Source organism: Ptychodera flava, chromosome 18, assembly GCF_041260155.1.
Source record: "Ptychodera flava strain L36383 chromosome 18, AS_Pfla_20210202, whole genome shotgun sequence".
In the NCBI taxonomy this organism is placed as follows: domain Eukaryota; kingdom Metazoa; phylum Hemichordata; class Enteropneusta; family Ptychoderidae; genus Ptychodera; species Ptychodera flava.
In genome coordinates this window covers 24,153,090-24,176,722 of record NC_091945.1, presented here as the reverse complement: position 1 = coordinate 24,176,722, position 23,633 = coordinate 24,153,090, and the positions used below count along the sequence as shown (strand labels likewise).

Below are 23,633 nucleotides of genomic sequence, written 5' to 3'. Positions count from 1 at the left end.
AATTTGTTGGGAAAAAATGTTGCTAGCAGTGAAATTGTAGCTATTTCACTTTCTGTGCGGGCAAAAATCACAAAACACACAAACCACAACTTACCGAGAATATGTGCTGGGTCGAAAAATCCCCTAGATCCCACGGGACTTTTCTGTGATGGATTTTCTCCCGGATCCATCCTGAAATTGCAAAGGAGAAATACAGAAAAGAAGGAAAATGATCAAAACATGTTTGTGTACACACTAAATTAAACAAAGCATCGCCATGAAAATTACCTCTAAGTACTCAAGCATGACAGAAGGCTTGAAAATCTACACAAGTTCATTGTGATCAGTAATTTGGGGACCTCAGCATCCGCCAGCCATTTTGAATTCACATTCATATGGGAGAATGTATTTTTAACAGGAATAATTAATATGTCAAATCTGATATGTGTGCGAGTTAGACTTTATGGATGACAGTTGGGTCAATAGGTCTACTCTACTGCTGCTACGGAATACATCTCTCCTACTTTATTATTGTGACTGCACGAAATAATTGTTCCCTTTTGTAAATTTTTCAATCTGATAGTGTAGTACATGTAAATAGCCCTCAAGTAGCGCATTTCAAACTTTGTTTTAATTATGAAACGATCAGCAAATTTTTAAAAATCTTCTTAAAATCATGGCATGATATTCACAGTTACACCTGTGTCACTTTATACGATGAAATATTTATCCCTCATTTTTAAATAAATGCCTTTGCTCTGATCAAAAGCTACACACAGACATTATTCGTAAATGTGTACAAACTTGTACATTTCAGCCGCTTAACACAAAGTTCAACCCAAATCACTTCTGAACAACATTTGGCTCGGGACTGGCTGTGACCCCGTTTCAGTACAGCATTTCTATGCCAGTATTCTGAATGGATCTCTCTCTTTTTTTTAATGCCAACAACGGCCTCGATACTCTTTGGAACGATATAAAAAAAAACCAAGCAAAAAAAGAAAGAAACTATTCTTGTCAGGGTGATAGTGGGAAAGCAAAAGCTGATTGATGCTTGTGTGCGTTTCCATCCTGCAATAAATTACTAATTTGGCGCCAGTTGTCAGCTCGGCTTATGCACACTGTACAGTTTTCTCTCTCTTCTTTTTTTTTAAACGTCCAATGAGCTGACCTCATCAACAGTCGAGCTGAGAGGGACTATCATTCAACGTGGCTCTGTCATTTGATGATGCGGTTGTGACAATTTAGAATTATGAAAGGCCAGTGGAGTACCAACACACAGGAAATTATAGTCCTGTCGGCCATCTTGGGATCACTGAATTTCTTTCCACTTCTGAGCAAAAAAATAAATAAAACCCACTTGGCAAATGTAGCTTTTGCTTTCTGGTGAACCTAACACAAACACTCTTCTCTTTATGTCAATTTTTTTATGAGCTCAGATAATTTCCCTTTCTCATCAACATTATATCTTGTAACAACAAAATGAAAGGATGAAAATTATTACTAAAGGCACTATATTACCCGAATAAATGCAAACAAGAAATGATTGTCAACATGTATAAAAAATTTATTACAACTTTTTTCTATTTTGTAATTATCATACATTTGACATTATATGGATAATTTTCACAAACTTGTATGGGTTTGATTATTCGCTATCATAATGATAAGACTTCATCAATTAATTAAGTTACGCTCTAGAACAAATTGACACCATATTAAATCTTGCAAAGGTCAGTTAGCGAAGAGAAAAAGAACTGCACAACCAGACAAACATGTTGGCAGACATGAATTTGAGCATTGCACACCCGTCGCAAGGATCTATCAGTAGCTTTCTATCCTAAGCTGGTCACTTTTGAAGTGAAGATAATGCCTTTTTGATTAGAACACTGCTGGCAATGATGTTGGGATGTGATTCTGGTTGAGATTTTTACTCTGTTCTGTATGGTGTACCTTTCTCAACCAAGCCCTGAAGGCCTACCTTTACTCATTTTCACCTTTTACAATGTGACGGCAGATGCAAAAGAACTGGGGTAACTCACACAACTAATACAAGTCAGGTCTTCAACAAATAACAATATCATCGTTGCCCGGCACAAGGCACAATTGGATATGCAAGTGACCTCAATGCACTCAATACCGCCAGCAGAGGACGTGCGTATGTTTTAATCAAATTGACCTCTCACATCACAGCCGGGGGACTCAATGACTGGGTCACCGGTCAACTCAACCCCGGCAACCACAGATTATGTACCCTTAAAAACAGAAAAACAGGGACAGAGCTAGAGTATGCCCAGACATCTGATACTAAGTGATAGATGTAAATATGCTGAATTCCTCCTCTATTCCATGCAAAGCATGGGTGAGCTGGAAGATTTTGGATAAATGCCTTTGGTTGATATTATCTCTTGTTTGGGTTAGCATATTATATGTGATGAGAACCGGAATCCTTCAATCTCAGAAAGTTCAAAACTGTTGAATTTCTGGCGTAAATTTCAGTTCTGGAAGATTACATTACCAAAAGTGGGTAATAAGGATAAATTCTGGTGCCCAGATATTCAAGAATGGTCAACATCTGACCAAGTTTAACTGGAGTGACCTGCTAGCACAAAATGAAGTTTCAACTAGACCCACATTCCTGACATGTGTCCAGATGTCATTTCGCAAAATGTGAGAAATTTCACTTTAAAGGATGTGGAGTTAAAGAGACTAATTAAGCTAGAAAGCGCTGATCTAAAACCGATACAGAACAGAATGCAATGACTGCACACACCTTGTTAGAGGAACAATAGTTTGAGAATAGCAGGTGTGTACTAACTTTAATCCACCTAGGAACTGTTGTGTTGGACCAGAGAAACACAACCGAGACAAGGCAATGGTGGGACAAGAAGATGAATACTTCCTTTGCAATGAGCCTTGGTATTTCAACTACAGAATGTGTCTGTACAATACGGCATATAATGGGGGCTGCATCTGGACTGGGCATGCCAACTTAATGAACCAGTGGAGTACCAATGAAGTCTAGTGAATGTGTTTTTTTTGTGGACGGAAAGAGTAGCATATGTATTCTTTTGTACAATAGCGTGCAAGTACTAGTAAGGAAACTGAATATTACTATTCATGTAGACATGACATAATAAAATAAACCACAAATGATGCATGCTAAATGATATAAAGTTGCCACTTTGAAATATGTGTGACATTGAGCAGCAACAGTTTGGAACATCTCCATAGTTACCAGTAGGAGGGTGGACTTGTACAGGGAAAGTGGGGTGGAAATAGTAAAGGATATCCATGACATTAATGGGTGTCTTCCTTGTATTGTGCCCTATACTTGTTAGGGGGTAGGGGCTGCTTGTTCTGCATGGGGGTGGGATGAGGGGTGGAAGCAGTCTATGGCCAATAGGCCTCAGTGTATAGTACATGTAACTGCCTATGGTTCTGACCTCTGACTTACACTTTTTACAGCATGGACTTCACTTGACGGTGAGATCTCATATAGACGCATTTCACATTCAAAACTTCCTTACACAAACCCTGCACACTCTGTACAGATACTGGACAACTGACAGTGGGTCATGCCCCTGTCATCAAACTGAGACATCCGCAAAATACTGACCCTGTACTCAGACACTTGCACATGATACACATCAACTGACAGTCAGTGATTCTCTACACATGTCATAGCAGTTTGATTGGCTGTATTTCATCTGTCCTCATTGATAATTCTTTGTGCAACAGCATGAAATAGTGAGACTGAGGAGAACAAAAAACTGATTTTGTTTATGAAAAGTCATACAACTTTAATCAAAAGATAAAGGTAATGCCCTGACAAACTGGTTACACTGTACTGTACTTCCTTCCACTTCACCGGTTACAATCTCTCCTCTCCTCATATATTTCTAGAATTACTCCCTGCAATCGACTTATACTAATAACTTTTATGATATTCAAACCCGAGAATATTTAAATGCTGCTTCAATTGGGAGCAACTTGAGACTTCTGGTATCATTTTGACAGCAGAAAAATTTAATACTGTGCCACAGAAGACCAACTGGAAGAGTGTGGAATGTGAGATACACAACACAAACGGACTGAAGACATCTAATGGTATGGCCGACAAGTTGTTGAAACAGTATAGCCAGAGGAAAAGGCAGAGATAATGCGTGTCAGCATTTAGCATGCCATGTCTTTGTAAATACGAATTGTATAATACTCGGGAAACGTCTTGCGCATCACGTTTGTGCTTCCTGGTTAGGCCCTGTGGCAAGACACCAAAATGTTTGATGAAATCTGAAATTGGCTATTACTTTTCCGTGTATTGGCATATTACTTAGAGCGGCTATTCCTTTTCTCCAGGGAGCACACGGCAATTTATCAATATTTACCACCAATTTAACCGTGGTTTATTTACAATTACACACGCAGCAGTTCAATCTATGGTGATTGAGGTGTTGGTCAAGAAACAAAGAAAAAATTCAAATTACATGGGTATTGAGATCTGCTCTTATCAAACAAACCTTTGTATCCTAGGTACATATGTTTAAAAAACACATACCCAGGTATGTATTTATAATATTACTCTGCAAATCCACTCAAATTCAGCTCCTTTCACAAGAGCACCGTCTAGTTTCCCTGACATTTACAAATAACATCTCAATGATACCCTCCAGTTTATTTTGATTAAATACGCAATGAATCGGCAAAGCTAATGTGTTCAGTAACAAGAAATTAACAAGTGAATGTAAAGATGGTGGGAAATTTCGATTACTACACGGAGCATTTAGGACAGCATTTTTTGTGAATGTTTTTACTCACAGATGAAGAATGGTTAGTTCAGAGATACCCATCGGAGATAAACTATTGAAATAAGATTGCAATCAGAATATAAAAAGTTTATCACATCAATATTTTGTTAGATTGGTCAAAATCTGGCTAGTCAGAGCAGTTCTCAGTTACAAAAAATTACAAACTGCCCTGCAATCATAAGTCATGTGGATGTTGGTGGTAAAAATACATACAAGATCATGGATGTTGGTGAGAACAAAACAGTTCTCTATGCAGAAATCAATATCCCTAATCCATTAACTGTGACATGCCTTGCGACAGATGGCAGAAATGCAAGGATTTTCTTGCTCTGTAAATGGAACCGGAACGGAATACTTGTAAAATTTATGGCTAGCAGCGTACAGCTAGCACGGACACGGCCAGCCTTCCAAATACTTTATAAGACTAAGAACATCTTGAGTCAAAATCTCTTACTCAACTACAGAAAAGGATCATGTAACGTGACAGAAAACAATGTTCTTTTTGAAAGATTCCTTGCTGTTGCCATAAACCAGTGAGTTGTTGTTGTAACTCCTTCAAATTAACTCCGTGTCGTGTACATTTTGTACTTGACACATCTGTTATATCTTCCATTCAGCACATCTCTTCCTGTTTAATTCACCTTTCCTGATGAACATAATTGCCTCCTACAATAGCTATATCAGTAACTAAATCCTAATTATCATTCATAGTAAAGACAATTTTTTTTATGCTAATTGACATTATTCTTCGTTTTAACAAGGAAGTTAGCATTCTTTGGCTGACTTCGCTATGAAGTGTACACTGCATATTGTAAATATGTAATTGTACAATTTGAATTGTTTACAACATATGGAAAAAAGTGAGAAGTGAGCCTATTTCAACAACACAGCCGTCGAACTTCAATAAAATACATGTTTTCTAACATTACTGATTGACACGTCCCGTATCCTCCATGCACGCACGATATGAAAATCCTCTCCATGGAAGTGTTCCATAATCTTGGATACACTTGAATTGGAAAGCGTAGCACCGATACTATTTTTATTTCTCTTTTTACGGTGGTTTGGTGGCTCATAATTGGCGAATGGTACAGTTTTTAACATCATAATCAACACGCACAGAAATTTGTAGACAATATTGTTGGCAGAAGGGACAGGTTGATTTCTCAGTACTTAACGGCTGGTTTTATTCAAAAATGACACTAGGTTTCATCATTATTGGCAAAAAATGTAAAATCTTTAAATCAGTATTCGCATACTGATGCAGTTTTTTTTATAAAAGTTCGCACACAGATACACACATATGCATCAGCTCGTTTATAACTCTACCAGATGCTTGTATTTTATTTAGAAAATAAATTCTCAAGACTGAAGCAATTCATAAATCCAAAGTGCTTACTACATCTGTTTAATCTTTATACTCTATGGAAAGAATGATTTGTTATTGCTAAACAGCCACTTTGTTGGATTAAAAAAATATTACATAGATTCATGAAATCTACAGTTACAGTACACTGTATAATGTATCTCCTGTACTTGCAGGATTCTGTATTGTTCTCTACCTGACATGTACAGTACTGTACTTGACATGTACTTGAATTTCTCACGTATTTTTTTTAGGTTTCACGGATAAAAAAAGAGACATTTATCTCTCAGTAAACACTGTGTTCATCCAACCAGGTCTGTTTTATTCAGTGTCTGATTTTAAGAGATATTAAATGAATCTAAAACCAACTGTGAAGCCACGCAATGCCCATAAAAAGACAGGGAAGCCATACCATGCAAATTTAACAAACTTGTACACGGACAGTGTGAACTCCTGAATTTTTTCCATTTCCACTTTGAAAATGAAGATATTACATGCCAGGCATGCATGCATGCCCAGTGAAAATCAATAAAGCATCTCATTGGTTTATCATGACAATTAACATAGTCATTTGGCATACACGGCCACCTATCAGAGATTATTTTATGTGTGACACTTCACCGTCATCAGACTCAAATTTGTACATCTGCTTTTGACAGCTTTTATTCAAAATGATCGGGAACAACTTCACTGACAGAAAACACCCTTTCTGATTCTAATTCCAAATCGGTCTCTGTCCTGATCTCTTTCCCCATCACGAGACCATTCTTAAAGTACGCGATGCATGCATGAGTAATATTTACATTTCAGATCCTGCTGACCTGTAAGGAATGCTGCAACATTTAGAAGCAATATTACAGATCTGACACACGATATACCAACAACATTCAAAAAAAATACTTAAAACTAGCATTGCAAACAGATTTCCAACCCAAAAAAATAATTTTGATGCAGGCAACATTGGTGTTGAAAATTCTTGAAATAAATACTTTTCTATTTGCTTTTTCAAAGCGAATACACACTGAGGCCGGGACAAATGAATGCTGAATTCCCAAGGATATAGATGATGCTGATTGGGCTCACACAGAGCAATTGAATTTTCTATCGTGATAAAATATAGTGTATAAATTCCTGGCGATGAAGATGCATGTTTCTGCCAGCGATTCATACGGGCCCCTAGGCTGACTGTGGGATTGTATTACCATGCAGAATGACATGGAATATGTTATTACGGTGACATCTGCAACAGGGAGCGGCAAATACATGCACATCACTCATATTTTGTCCTGACAGCACGTATTAATGAATCAGGCCATGAGCAGATCAATTCCAAAGTAGAAATTCGCCAGTGCGGAGAAGTGAAAATCTTGATCATCAACGATGGCTGTTGTAGCTAGCAACACGGTAACTGATATAAATGCTCATGAATTGAAATTATTTTTTTAAAATGAGAAAAATACAACTGGAGGCACATAGAAGTCAGCTGACCACTGGAAGTGGGCAAAAGCCTGAATCTCAATTTTGTAATTCGGAAATGTTCTTTTTCAATTAATGTCTCTTGGAAAAGTGTGATCAAGTATGAACATTAGGTGAAACTGCAACAATAATTGTAGTTATCAAATAGACTCCACTGTGCAGGTCTCCATAAACATATTGAGTTCATTGATGGCAGCACTATAGATAGTGTCTTCCACTCTACTGTCTACGATTGTACCAAAATATTTTGGAAACAACGCTTTTACAGAAAAGTGGCAATTTCCAAATCGCCAATGAAACAATAAAAGGAAGTACATTGTACAGTTATAGGACAGTTATTTAAAATAAACTTTTCAATTGTTGATGGTATATTTTTAAAAAAATAATTAGTTCATGTCTCCACTAAATGTGCAAGCTTGTTTCACAATTGGACTGAATGTTAATCTTAGCTTGATGTTTTTTTTACATCACACCAGCACAAACTTCAATCTAATTGCTAAGCTACACTATAGGTGGTTGGATGAGTTGATTTGTCCGGTGGTCGGATCAAAGGTCAAGAAAGCAACCCAGCATTGATGTGTACTGTACCTATCAACTACAGGAATGATTTCTCAACTACCAAACTTATTTGTCGTGTTACAGTACACACAGTTAACATCAAATTTCATGCCATGATCACATGTGTCATCTTCAGCTCTGAGCACTCATTAAAACAGTTACTATGAGAATGTCAACTTGGGGAATGACTCACTGCGGAAAGGCAATGAGATTATCTTGTCAGCACTGGCAGGCAATCTGGCTACACAGGGCTGTGATACAATAATACTTCTGTATCATTACACAAATTAAAAAGTCAGTAACACATAGAACAGTATCTGTCAGGTCTTTTGGAAATCTCCTGCTTTTTCCCTCTGTGGACAAATTTTCACTATCGCAGCTCGGTTGTCATGCAAGTTGCCCGTTTACAAATCAGGTCTTTTTGCTATTAAAACTCTATCCTTTTATTTGATTCAGTTCAGAAGAAGCAGAGAGATATGTACCAGTGATATCTGTGATAGAGATCATATTTACACTTTTTATGGAACAAACGCTTGAGTAAATTTGCCATTCAGAAACTTCTGCAAATGATACGCACAATTTTGCTGTGATATATAATTGCCATTGACTAACAAAACATAGAAGTAATACCTCTTCAATTTCTTTTTGGGGTCAAGCTGTTTCATTTCTGATGCATTATTCTACTAAAAATATTCCAGCGCAATGCCTACAATTAATTAATTTACTTGAGGACAAAACGGTATGATTTATGACAAAATGTCTATTTCTGAAAGTCACGAAAATTCTTCTGGAAAATGAGAGCACACACACATTGGTTGATATCATTGAAATGACTCTAATATGAAGACTGGATTCAGACTGATTGAAATTACTGGTACTCCTGGTTAAAGGTCAGCACAACTTGGCCACATCTGCAGTGCCACAAATGCTATCTTTTTTTGTGTGTGTGGAAAAGGGATACTTTACACAATTTAACTGACAGTATCTGAGCATGCAGTACTTACCAGAGGGGGTGAAAAAAAATGCACCTGCATCTCAACTCGTACGCAGGAAACACCTACGTATACTCTATGTACTTCATTTCATAAATGTATTCTCCAGAGAAATCTAGCTGGCTCCAATAAAGTTATCAGCTTTACTGCGCTATGGAGCCACTCTGAGGCCCCTATTCCCCGTTATTAATGCTGTAATCGTTCATGGCAGCTATGAATTCTTTGAGTACATTTATAATTTACAAGTAAAATATCATCAATTGCAGTACATATTACATATAAGATTAGTCCATTCAACCATGGCCAGCATACAGAACAGTGAAAAGCTGACAATACCCATGATTAATTGCACACTTTCACTCTCTCCCACGTCATTGGCTAAATCAAATCACATGATCACAAAGTGAAGATACCTGTCACAGAATGTACTGAAAGTGACTTTTTTTTCCTGTCTCTCTCTATCAATTGAAGAAAACGACAAGGCTACATCAAAGTGATTAAAACAGCTGTGTTGACGCACAAATTCAAATATTTCTGAGAAAGTGAAACTCTACACTGCCTAAATTGTTATTCAGATGGCAGGCAATCAATACATCCAATACATTCACTATCATACCCCATGTTTACACAGTATGACTAAAAGACCAGCCAAGCCCAGTTAGCTGTTACCTTTGTTCACCCTCCTTCACTCCTTGAAAAAGCCATTCATCAAAACAAGCAGTACAAACAGTAAAGCCAACTTTTAACTGCCTCCAATTCTTTGTAGCAAAAACGTATTTGTTTTAAATTATAAATGTATAGTAAATACTCATACATATATGTATAGTAAATACTCATATCCATCCATCCATCCATCCATCCATCCATCTATACAAATATATATATATATATATATATATATATATATATATATATGTGTGTGTGTGTGTGTGTGTGTGTGTGTGTGTGTGTGTGTGTGTGTATATATATAATATGGACACATGCTATGATAATGGTAAAAAAATTCTAAAGAGAAAAATGATCACATACAGAGGATATGGGTCAGAGAGAACTCAGATCTGTAGACTGACTTAAATTTAAAATAATGCCATAAATGGATGCATACTAAGGAGGCTGGAAAATATCAATCATGATGCAACAGGTATGATTATATCCACAGTACGACATTGGCACAAACTAAAAGTGAATGATGCATGGCTATTTTTCTCTTCTTTCACATGGACCTGCGTTTTGCTTATGAATAAATAAAACGCAATGGAAAGGCTACAGTATACATATTTGACTGTATTTATTATTCATGTCCCATCTCCTATTACTATGTGTATGGTAGCTGATTGTGAATAATTCTTCTGATGCAGTTTATGCAGACATGTTGATGACCTCTGACCTCAACAGAAAGACATCGAGTGTACCACTACCCTCCTAACTACACTCCTGAAATTTTTATCGTAAGTTTCAACATGAAAATATGACTGGTAGAGAGAAAGAAACTGAACAGCTAATCTTTCTCTTTCAAAAAGGAAAGAAGATGATTTACAATTTAAATTTCCTTGTTTCCAATTTTGTAAAAACATTAAATGAATAGTTAAAAGATGTGACAAATTGATTCTTTGAACTCTAGCAACTCTGGGAATCAGAGAACTGACGATGGCATTATAATACTGTAAGTGTAACAAATGAAAATACCATATTTTTTTCGGGTGATTTCACTCAGCAGACACTCATAAGTGGTGAATCAGTCAATACACATTACACCACCGTGACCTTAACTTCACCAGAAAATTTTGCACAGGGGCAAAAATTTCATCTCTCATTGTGCAGTTTTATATTTCCTGTCAGATTTGGGGGTGATTGATATTTTTACCTTTTCGGTTTTTGTATTCTTTTGTCACATGACAAATTGTTCTATGGACATCTTGCTGTACAAATCTTTGCACTTCATACAGTGACTTCAACAACTCTAAATGTACACTCAGGGAGATTTCTGGATCCCCCTGGCAGTTCAATAAATGCAGCTGATTAAAATGCTTCTCTACAGGACATTAACTAATTCTCCCCTCTCCTTACATATAATTTATCTTACATTGGGTGGTCAGTCCTGACAAAGAAAAAAATAAGAAGTGGAAGTGGACTTTGGAACGACATTCTCAGGCTAACAACCACTGTACTTTGGCAGAGGCAAGCAATATCTGTTTCATTTGAGAGACATACACAGATTTGAGGGGAAATACATTGATTTCTCTGTCCTGCACTGGTAGACACTTTCTGAGTAAAGGGCACTGTAAGTGGACATTCTTGTACAATTTGATATGTCTATTTGACGTACAGTTACATATACGGTATGATTTGAATTGGCAGAGGAATACTGAAATGTCGTGATCAAGAAAATGTTTCAGTTCTCGTTGGCAAGTGTTGCCCATTTCTAAAGATTATTCAGTTTTTATTACTACAGCTAAAGCTGGTAAATTATATACATGTACACGACAAAAAATACCATTTCCATATCTGAGACTTGAAGCGATCATGGGTTTCAGTTTCAAGGAATTTGCTGACATTTTTATCTGAGGTAAAAACCCAAACACAAAATCAGCAGAAAACTGACAAAGGATTTAATCACTTCCTGGGGAAAAAGGAACTCATGAAATATTATGCATTGAGTGCAGCGCTTCATAGACTAGTTGATATGGTAATACGCTCAGTACAGAATCTGATATTCAGCCCTGTACAGGAAACCGGGCAAGGAGAAAGTGGAAATCTCATCAAGGAGCCAGAGTATTTACACATGGAAGTTTTCACATGCAACCAAGCAACAGCAAAGACTTCTGGGAAACAGACAAGGGCATTATTCATATTTTTCAATATCAATGTACCATTTTAATTTGTCTTTTATTGATGAGGCATTGAAAATCTCAATACTGGCTCTAACTAGTCATAAAGCCTTCATTTCTGAAAACAATTATGAAAGAAATATATGTTTACATAAAGTCTAAAGTTTTTATAAATCTCATTCTCTTGACTCAAACACTTCATAAATATATTGCCTTGAAAAGAGGGAATGACATCAGAGAGACTGAAGTCAACTACAAGGAATGCACAAATTAATATGTCAGATTTTCATGAAACAAACAAAGCTATAAATATTATGGCCAAAGGGGAAAATGTAAATTTTTTAGGTATGACGTACAGTGTCCACACATTCACTATGGTAACCCGCAAATACAGAAAACACTGAGTGAAAAATCTGAGACTTTGGTCATGTGGTAACCCACGCATCATTGCATCCTGTATTGGGGATTATTATATTTTCATTTGAACTGAGTGATAGGTGCACTGGCCAATCAGCAACCAGCAACGGCATCATGTGATTCTGATCGTAAGTGACACACTTGATAATGCTTTGATGGGGCTTCCTGACTTGTCCCAGGTGACATTTCCAAGCTCACTGCTGTGCATTGACAGCTTTCAAGGCTTGCGCGGAGATGTAGAAGCGTTGCTCACAAAGAGAGTGATGCAGGGTGGAGGTCACTCTATCCATCTATACTTCCCTGTACAAAAGTTCCATCTTGACTGGTGACCAGTGAGTGAAACAAAGTGGCCCAGAGTTTGGTGGTATTGGAGTCATGTCATAAAGATCACTCACAAACAGGTATTGAGCACTCAGAGCAGTGACAGATATTTTATTAGACCATCTACCTCTAAAAATCCTTGACAAAATCACTACTTGGTACCCAACAGCTACTTTATCATCCTGTACAGTAAATCTACCCATTCTTCAGAAACTGAGTTTGACCAAGTTCGTTCACAAAAATGTGGACAGATGAGTTTTCATGGAATACACAGTGGCCAGGGATGAGCAAATGAAGTAGTTTATGCATGTAGTGCAAGGCGGACAAAATGTTAGCCCAAGACCTCGGATGTTGCTACTCTACAGGTTGAACTGATCAGAAAGTACTAGCACTTTGTATGATAAAGATTGCGCACAGGACTCGCAAATTCGACTATAGAATTGTTTGACAACTTTAACACTAGTCTGGGTACCACAAAATATGAAATGGATTTGTTCACCCTGACTAACCAAATAAAATAGCCTTTACTACCTTTCAAATTAAGGTGAATCTATATTCAAAATGCACGTGATGTTGTTGTGAGTTTTTTTCTGTTAGAGGTATAGTCGCAGATAAAATGCAAGTGAGCAGAAACACCTTCTTGGGATTTAAAATGCCACTACTGCAGCATACAAAACTGTTTTTTCTACATCACAATGAAACATGTTTTTCTCACCCTTACAAAGTCCTACACCTTGAAATGTCAGGAGAAATATAATGTGATGGATTAGCTGTTGAGCCAAGAAGTCTTCTGATGTCATTAATGAATGATGGATCTCTCCTACAAAGGGTATTAAAAAATCACAACTTTCATGACTGCCGAATTATAAACCATACTGAATGATTTGCAGACAAAATAGAGCTATGCAACTGTTTTCATGGAACCTCAAGATTTGTATCAATAAAAAACTTCATTATTTTGAGCAAAGATATACATGCACATCAGATCCAAAATGTGGGATTTGACCCCTACGCCATTAGATAGTTGTAAAAATCTCCATTTCTACTTCTTAAGAAGTGTTTAAACTCACAGGTACACACTAAATCTCTAGTGCAGCATTTCACTTCATCATTGTGCTTAAGCTGTCTCCCCTATTTCCAAAGTGGGCAGTTCTAACCAACCTGTTGACAGCTGTAGATTCACACAAAGGTTCAAATAAGGTGGGAGTAATGGCGCCGACATTCTAAGGAGCTGGTCCATTTATTGTACAAAATTTAGTCTGAACTATTTCAAAATAAAATTTTCTGAAGTTCACTTTACTAGGCACTATGCTTGGTTCAAGTCCTCGATTCCTTTACACTTTTTATTTGAGGACAGCAACTGCACTTTAGGAAAGTTTCACCAAGAAAAACAGACCGTTTGAACTGGTTATGGTTTGTATTTGAAAGATCAGACATCATCCAATGTCTTGCATGTAATAAAATGGCAAGGCACTGCATATTTATTTGTGCTTCCGACACTTTTTTCACGTCTTCCTGCCTCCAATCCATCTCACCAAAACTGTAGAATGATCCAAAGCATCACTGACATGAATTTAAACGTAACTTGGCGAGAAAGGTATTGAAAATCAAACAACACCACGGCATTAGCAGTGATGTAAAGTTATCATCGTCAGGGTCCAACATAAACACACTCCATCTCACCATTAGCTCTGGGTATTTAATCCAAACCACCAAATGCACTCTGATTTACTTCAGTCAGTTTAATCTAAACCTGCATCTAGAAACAGACTCTTTTATCTTGGGTTGTGCAAATATATAATCCCAACAATGGGTCTACTCTCAACTCTGCACACAAAACTCCACATAATTATTTCCAGCACATAAAATGTCCTGAGCTTGATTGAATATGATTTTTATATACGCATGCCAAGAAAAATTTACAACAAATCTGTAAAAGGATTGTGCCTGGATATGTAGAAGCATTTCTTTGATGTTTTCATAATACTTTTCTCCACTTCTACGGTGTAAGAAGGGATGCCATGCCATGTGTTAGATTCAAAGAAATGAGCATTAGAAATACTCATAAAAATTATCATATCTTTCCCATCTTAATTTTTCAGCCCTTGTGATGTACACAGGAATCATCGCAATTTCTGGAATTATTACTCAGTACAATGCTCCACGAGAGAAAATTGAGATGATGAGACAAGCGACAAACCGATGCACTGATTGTCACTATTCCTGTACACATGGATTGAAAACTACCATTTAGAAAGGTGCAAATCATCACCACTTTTTAGAAATAAATCTAGATTTTCTAAAATACTGTACTAGGCAACACATGTTATGACACGAGCCAGTGTTTTATTTTGGGATAGTTTCCAGAACTCATTTGTGGTTGGGTGTGAGGGAATAAATCCAACAAGTTCTCTGCTGAAATGTGCCTCTTTTACTGCGCAATCGAAAAAAATGCCCCAGGTAACTTTCTGATGTAAACAGGTGAAAAGTTATCACTTTAGTTTCCATGGAAATGACAAGTTCTCAACTGTGCACCACCGGCTGTTTTGCAGATAGATGGTTGGATGATAAACAACAGTGTCACGTCATTGGCAGTTTAGTTGGTTTTACCAAAACTCTTTCATTTCCATTCACTGATTGGAGTCCATCGCTTCCTCCTGGAAACAAAATTACGCAGTTACACAAATCTCCATCCTGTCTACACTATGCTGGATTTCTTATCTCTGATCTGCCTTTTAGCCACACGCATGAAGCCCTACAAGTGCCAAAATCACTGCCACCATCACAGAATTGTGCAAACGCTTGTCACACCTATGCAACACAGCAAGGTCACTTCCAAGCGGTATGATTACATAATCTAAATCTCTAGCAAAAGGACAATTGAAGAAGGCTCTGGACACATTTTAGGCAGGTGACTGGAAAAGATTCCACGACTTGGTACAATGTTTTCAGTCATGACTCATCTGTGTGTAACTAGCTTTTAGACTGTCTGGTCACCAGTATCTGCTTACTAGCTAACCTTTCAAGAACCTGAAGTCATTATTCAGGGAGATTACAGCAAGTTCTATGAACAGAGGGAGTTGCCATTATGACACTATAAAATATTTGCATACACTTAAAGCAGTGATTAATAATTTACTCTGAATGGCTCGAAGAATTTGGGTATGTGCAGTGTAGCTGTGCAACTGTTGGAAGCATGTTTAGCAATCCACATTTGGTCAATCAGAAATACCAACTTCTATGCTTTCGTCAGTTCTTATCTGTTGTCTTTATATTCTTACAATCCAGTGCTTGAATACAAAGATGTCCAACAGTAGGCCACATGAATTCTGGAAACTTGCCCCATGCTTTTTTGTCAGAAAGCCACCAAGCTGAGTTCAAAGGGGTCACCATTGCAGATGAAACAAACAGATTTATTAATAATTTTTGACGATCTCTCCCTAAACACAAGGTTTCAAACTCAACATAGCCTGTCCCTTTTCCCCAAGTTCCACAAGTACAGATCAGCATATAATCCAAAGCAATCAATAGAAACCCAATCTCATTTTGCATTGCCCTTTCAGACTAAACACAATTCCTGGAAGTGAAAGTAAATGATGGATAAATGGATGATAGTTGTCACTCACAGCTGACAATTGATTGACTCAACAGAAAGATACATAAAAAAATATCAAGTACTTGTACTACTCCAAATTAGAACATTTGTTTGCAGTTTATACCTATCTCTATATTACTAAATAAACATATATATAAAAATACAAAATACATATATAAATATAGATAAATACACTATAACACTACCGGTATATATATATATATATATATATATATATATATATATATATATATATATATATATATATATATATATATATATATATATATATATATATGATTAACATTATTAATGTACTTGTATATATAACATATGAAAGTACAGTTGAAAAAAAATATTTACGATAGCTTTCAATCATTGTAGCTCACTGCTGTTTTTTTTATTTCGTTCTTACTCATCATCTTTATTTTTGGTCACCAAGTGGAATATTTTTCTAGAGAAGTTTCTATACTGTGCTTATTGTGTTCCTATGGACAGATTGTGAAATGGGCCTCAGGAAAGACACTGAATGACCAATGTGAGGTTAAGCGTAGTCTGTTTGGGTAAACCAGGTACAATATTTTAAGTCAGCTTTATCTAAACAAATACAATAAACATACGATACAATAAATACAGTTAACATTGAAAACATACTCAGCAAAAAAATATTTTTCTTTATATCAGCCGTATCAAATATTACCAAGATTTACAGAAATAATATTCGATTCTGGTGCCACTATATGACAATTTTTTCTGTGAATATTTTTGATAATATGTTTTACAACTTCATCCCAACAAATCTCAAATGTTGTTTCTTCTTCATAGCAAAGAGGTGTGATCAAGTTGCCTACAAATTTGTCTTAACATTAAAATCATTGGAAATTTTGCCATTCTCAAAGTTGCAGAATTCACTGACATCAAGTCTTACCTACACTTGAGTGGTTTTGTCACGATGGAGGGACCGATGTTTTGTTTACAAACAATTATTTATTTTCCTTTCTACATATAAGACATTTTCTGCACCTTGCACAAACTGTAAAAGAAAAACTACTAATAAATTTGATTAACTGCTGACAAAAATTGCTTGACTCGAAACCTGGATATTTTCCACACAGTTCTGAGTAAACACAAGCAAAACAGAGTGTTGTCGATTCAGTAAGGGTCTTTCCAAAAATTCATTGAAGTTGCCTACCAAAATAACTGTAGGAGAATTCTGAGATTTCATAATTACATAAAAAATTGACGTTGATGTTGGAAAACAAGATGGTGGAAACATCAAAACAGATTGACAATATCACATATAATTAATGTGGTGAGGAAAGCGAGAAAAAAATTCAGTATTTTTTTAGGGAAAAAATGGGACACACCTCCCCCTTTGCTGAGGAGCTTGAGGACCGGTTGGTAGAACACTCCACAATCATATTGTTGAAGTTTGAGCGAAAATAATTCTCAAAAAAAGCGAAAAATCGAGTTAGAAAAGGTGACCTGTCATTTACACGAGCTCTCTTGTATAACGACCTTTCATATTTTAACAAGCAAATGGTAATAAATTAGCAACAAATGTTGTAACGATAGCAAAATTCCGGCGAAAAATCTGCCAAAACTGAAAAGAAATGCACGAAAACCGAACGCGAGGACTGCTCGAGCAAGTGCGACTGTGGACTAGAAGTTCGGTTACAGAAAAGAAGTGATCGCGAGAGAAAATGGCCGTTTTAGAACATCTAACATGTCACAGGGATAATGGCTTTCAGCGTTGTTGTTTTTCAATAAAAGAAATCGGAGATTTTCAACAGCAACGATTCAGAAGGTCGCGATAAAGGAACGCAAATTAAGAGGTATATCGTCATAGTAATAGAGGCATATTACCTGAGAATTGTGTACGGTCATTCCACGGCTAAAAATATGAAAGAATTTGTCGTGGAAGTTCAATATTTGGGGCCGTAATGATCGAAAAACAAGTCGCTTGGGTGTCCACCATTATATTTGCTCTTGTTTTTTATAAAGGACTCGGGATAAATTAAGAGGCAATTTATGCATGACACAGACAGCGGCGAAAATTTGCCGGCTACAAACCGCAAACACGCTCCAGTTTTGAAAACTTTAAAAATAATATTTCGAAGCTTCATGATATCATTGTTTTCGACGGATAAGATGCTAAAAATCGGCGAGAAAATCGATGTAAGTGGGTGGAAAACTCGGGCGATTAGCGCGACAGAGTGTAGGGACGGCATTATTACAAGTATTTGGGAGAGGAAAACACAAACAACGATTGAACGGCGCGGCCGGCCTGGCCGTCAAATGGAGCTAAAAATGAATCAAAACAACCCAAAAACACCGCAAGACTTCTTTCTAATGTTCCATTATAATCTACTGTACCATTTCCATCTAAAATCTACCAGAATCTAGCGACAATTTTAGCCCTAAAGCGGTCGGGTTTGTTAAAGACTATTTGAGGGCATTTTGAACAAAGTAAAACCGACACAACAAAAAACTCGATATTTGAACCGAAATTGGCATAAATTTTCCGATCAAGACGCCGCAGTATGCACACTCACCGTCAGCCTGGTGTTCTCAGTGTCCACGATTCACTCTTGGTTTGCCGAAAAACACAGAAAATGCGGTAAAAACCTGCAGAAAGCTGGAGTCCGTTGAATCCGAGAGAATTAGGTTTTTCAGTCAGGTTTTAAGGTTGAGCGCATGTGGTTCCTTCAGTGTGTGACGTCACGCGGTCTGTAAAACAATGCCAGTGAAAGAAATAATGACTTGTAAACTGACCGCTTGCAGTTTTAAAATCGTCCCGAGCACACGTTGGTACGCCTCTGACCAGCCAAAACGCAAGGAATTGGCACAGCGGTGTTCAGAAATCCATATGTACTTTTTAGCACCGAGGAAAACAGTTATTTAAGAATTAAACAGTTGTTAGGCAAGCGTCAGCTAGTGTAGTCTCATCGACGAACAGCACTCGATTCAGACCCATAGTCTTTTTAAATACCCCTTTGTGTTCATTACTATAATATTCTTTATTCTGAGGCTTTTCGGTTGACACGGCCACACTGTTAAGTGAACAAAAAAGCGGGACTTGCGATCACGCTATGAATGTTCTGGAATACCAGACAAGGTTATCCGTTGAACCTAAATTTGTCAAGACTTTGAGATCTATTCAGTGAGTGGCGGGAATATAAACATTTCCGCTCTGCAAAATGACGTGATCTCTTCGCGCTGAAACCGCAAAATCCGCATCATGAACTTCCGATTTTTGAGCAAAACAAACACTCGGTTTTAATGCAGGAATCATTTATGTACCGTTGTTCGTTTCTTCAACCTCTCATCTGGAATCTGCGTGTACACATCATTGCTGCCATGCCATTCTCCTGTACAATATGTAGTTGGTGAATATCTTGATAAAAATAGTAAATCGTACACTGCCCTCTAAATGGCATCACCACCAGTGATTTTATTACTTCATGTATAGATAGGCGGCCATATTAGAAACTAATCGCTTATCTGCGGGTTCCAAATGAACAGCGAAACTTGCTCGCTCAAGGGCCTACAATGCTCTGGGCACGGTTCTTGATCTGCCCTGTCCATCCCAATCAAAATATAAATAAAACAAAATTCAAATGTACAAAATTGCCAATGTATCTGAAAACAAATAGTATACAAACGTTAGGACGACAGACACTGTACAGCAAATGCAAAAGTCATTTCAATAATAATTGTGAATTAGGCTATTATAGTCCCAAAAATAATTAAAATTTATACATGTACATGCAATTTACATTACAGCCTACACCACAGGGTACTCAGGAAACAAACAAACAAATAAATAAACAAACAAACAAATAAAATATTGACAAACATACAAACAAGCATACAAATACATAATAAATAATAAACACACAGACATAAATAGATAAACAAAAAAACACAATATCATAGAACATTGGATAAAAAACATATAAACAAATAAACAGACAAATGTATACACTCATATATATATATATATATATATATATATATATATATTTATATATATATATATATCAAAGTATAGATATGTCCTCGTGAGAAATTACAGTGCTTGATGCTGAGGCAGAGCGTTATAAATAAGCTTTATACAATATAATATATATATATATATATATATATATATATATATATATTATATTATATATATATATATATATATATATATATATATATATATATTTATATATATATATATATATATATATATATTACGGTGGCCCAAAACTACCTGTTCTCCGCATTCAAAGTCTGCGTCGCATTCAATTGTTTTCTCTCACATATGTCTCCGCATTCAAAGTCTGCGTCGCATTCAAATGTTTTTCTCTCACATATGTCTCCGCATTCAAAGTCTGCGTCGCAATCAAATGTTTTTCTCTCACATAAGCTTATGTCTCCGCATTCAAAGTCTGCGTCGCAATCAAATGTTTTTCTCTCACATATGTCTCCGCATTCAAAGTCTGCGTCGCATTCAATTGTTTTTCTCTCACATATGTCTCCGCATTCAAAGTCTGCGTCGCAATCAAATGTTTTCTCTCACATAAGCTTATGTCTCCGCATTCAAAGTCTGCGTCGCAATCAAATGTTTTTCTCTCACATATGTCTCCGCATTCAAAGTCTGCGTCGCAATCAAATGTTTTTCTCTCACATATGTCTCCGCATTCCAAGTCTGCGTCGCATTCAATTGTTTTTCTCTCTACATATGTCTCCGAGGTATGCCTCAGTGTACGTTATTCCGCGAAGCATAATTTCTATCGAACAGCGCTCTCAGACGGTCGCTATTGACAACGACGAACATTGTATCAAGTTATTTTCAATAGATTATCGATCGAAAATTTGTTTGGACGCCGCTTGTGCCGGGCGCTCGTGTGTTGAGGTCACGTCATAAACATTTCCACAATAACCCATATATTGACTTATACACTTAAATATCACATTGGCACATCTAAATATTAATGAAAGAGCAACAGGTCCATTTCCCGTATATGCTGCCCTTACAATTATAATATTTTGGGAAGAATTTCACAAGGAAATTCCAAAAATACGTAAGCGATAAGAGACATATGCAAAATCAAGTAAAAACACAGTCAACAGCAAAACGATCTTCAACTCGTCATTTCATAAAAAAGAGGGAAACTAAAAAAAATAAAACCATAGAGTTTTAGTTACCCTTCATGATATGTGTCATACCAAATATTATAAAAAATAACAGCGAAATGAAAAAGTTAAACCAACGGTTTTTTTCAGATGTATTTTTCATTTTACGATGTGTCTACTCTGCTCGATTTCCCATAGAAAACAATTGCGTTTAATGTACTGAACAGACCGTACAACTATCGCTCGTTCAAATTTCTCAATTCTGAACCAATTATAGTGAAAAGTGGCACGGTGTTTCCTTGATATATATACAAAATTGCTGTCGTTTTAGTTTTTTGAATTTCTCGACGAAACTTGTTTTAGTTGCATTTTATTTTTCCGATCACTGAATTTTTGCTCTTGCCCTCAATAAAATGGCGATCTTACGGCGTTTGCATATGCAGAATCAGGTCTAATATTGACCCATTTTAATCGGTTAGCGTCTCTTAAATTATACAGACCAAATACCAGTCAGGTTGTTGTAATTTATACCAAATTTTGGCGAATATTAACTATGAAAATCCCAGTAAACTGCAAGAATAACACAGAACAGAGGCGAACGGGCGTAGAGTCTCCACTGTAATCGTGCAGTGAACGTTATCGATCGATATCCTTTTGTCCGAAATTGATACATTGTTGTCTCGCTCACTCGCGTGTAGTCCCCCATTCACAATGGCGCCAAACTACGCCGAGGTGCGCCAAAATGTGCCGAAACGTACGTAAAAGTATCACCAAAACTAAAAAAATTGTCGTCGATTTAATTTCAGTACAGGAAACCAACGGATACCTTCAATGTTGATATTTAAGTGTATAAGTCAATATATGGGTTATTGTGGAAATGTTTATGACGTGACCTCAACACACGAGCGCCCGGCCAAGCGGCGTCCAAACAAATTTTCGATCGATAATCTATTGAAAATAACTTGATACAATGTTCGTCGTTGTCAATAGCGACCGTCTGAGAGCGCTGTTCGATAGAAATTATGCTTCGCGGAATAACGTACACTGAGGCATACCTCGGAGACATATGTGAGAGAAAAACAATTGAATGCGACGCAGACTTGGAATGCGGAGACATATGTGAGAGAAAAACATTTGATTGCGACGCAGACTTTGAATGCGGAGACATAAGCTTATGTGAGAGAAAAACATTTGATTGCGACGCAGACTTTGAATGCGGAGACATAAGCTTATGTAGAGAAAAACATTTGATTGCGACGCAGACTTTGAATGCGGAGACATATGTGAGAGAAAAACAATTGAATGCGACGCAGACTTTGAATGCGGAGACATATGTGAGAGAAAAACATTTGATTGCGACGCAGACTTTGAATGCGGAGACATAAGCTATGTGAGAGAAAAACATTTGATTGCGACGCAGACTTTGAATGCGGAGACATATGTGAGAGAAAAACAATTGAATGCGACGCAGACTTTGAATGCGGAGACATATGTGAGAGAAAAACATTTGATTGCAACGCAGACTTTGAATGCGGAGACATAAGCTTATGTGAGAGAAAAAACATTTGATTGCGACGCAGACTTTGAATGCGGAGACATATGTGAGAGAAAAACAATTGAATGCGACGCAGACTTTGAATGCGGAGACATATGTGAGAGAAAAACAATTGAATGCGACGCAGACTTTGAATGCGGAGAACAGGTAGTTTTGGGCCACACCGTAATACGTATATATATATATATATATATATATAATATATATATATATATATATATATATATATATATATATATATATATATATATATATATATATATATATATATATATATATATATATATATATATATATATATATATATGTATGTGCGTATGAGTGTGAGAGACAACAGCATATTGAAAAAAGATTGAAATGATTGACTGAACAGCTCATGCAACATATCAACATGCGACGGCAGTACCACTACTCTGCCGTCGCATGTTGATATGTTGCATGAGCTGTTCAGTCCATCATTTCAATCTTTTTTCAATATGCTGTTGTCTCTCACACTCACACGCACATACATTATATATATATATATATATATATATATATATATATATATATATATATATATATATATATATATATATATATATATATATATATATATATATATATAACGCTCT

General features: G+C 36.6%; 1 protein-coding gene across 14 annotated transcripts in view; it reads right to left on the bottom strand.

The window, feature by feature from the left end:
• Positions 1 to 19,287, bottom strand: part of LOC139117214 (bromodomain adjacent to zinc finger domain protein 2B-like) — an 83,556-nt gene extending 64,269 nt beyond the window's left edge. For 12 of the 14 annotated variants that reach the window (XM_070680129.1, XM_070680131.1, XM_070680133.1 and 9 more), the window contains exons 1-2: positions 18,896 to 19,054; positions 95 to 171 (exon numbers count right to left, since the gene is read on the bottom strand). In XM_070680129.1, the coding sequence (XP_070536230.1) occupies positions 95 to 170 (76 nt within the window). In that variant the 5' untranslated portion in view covers position 171; positions 18,896 to 19,054. Of the gene's footprint in view, positions 1 to 94; positions 172 to 18,895 lie in introns of all 14 variants that reach the window. The other 2 variants (XM_070680138.1, XM_070680136.1) reach the window with 2 other exon arrangements.
• Positions 19,288 to 23,633: the final 4,346 nt, after the last annotated feature.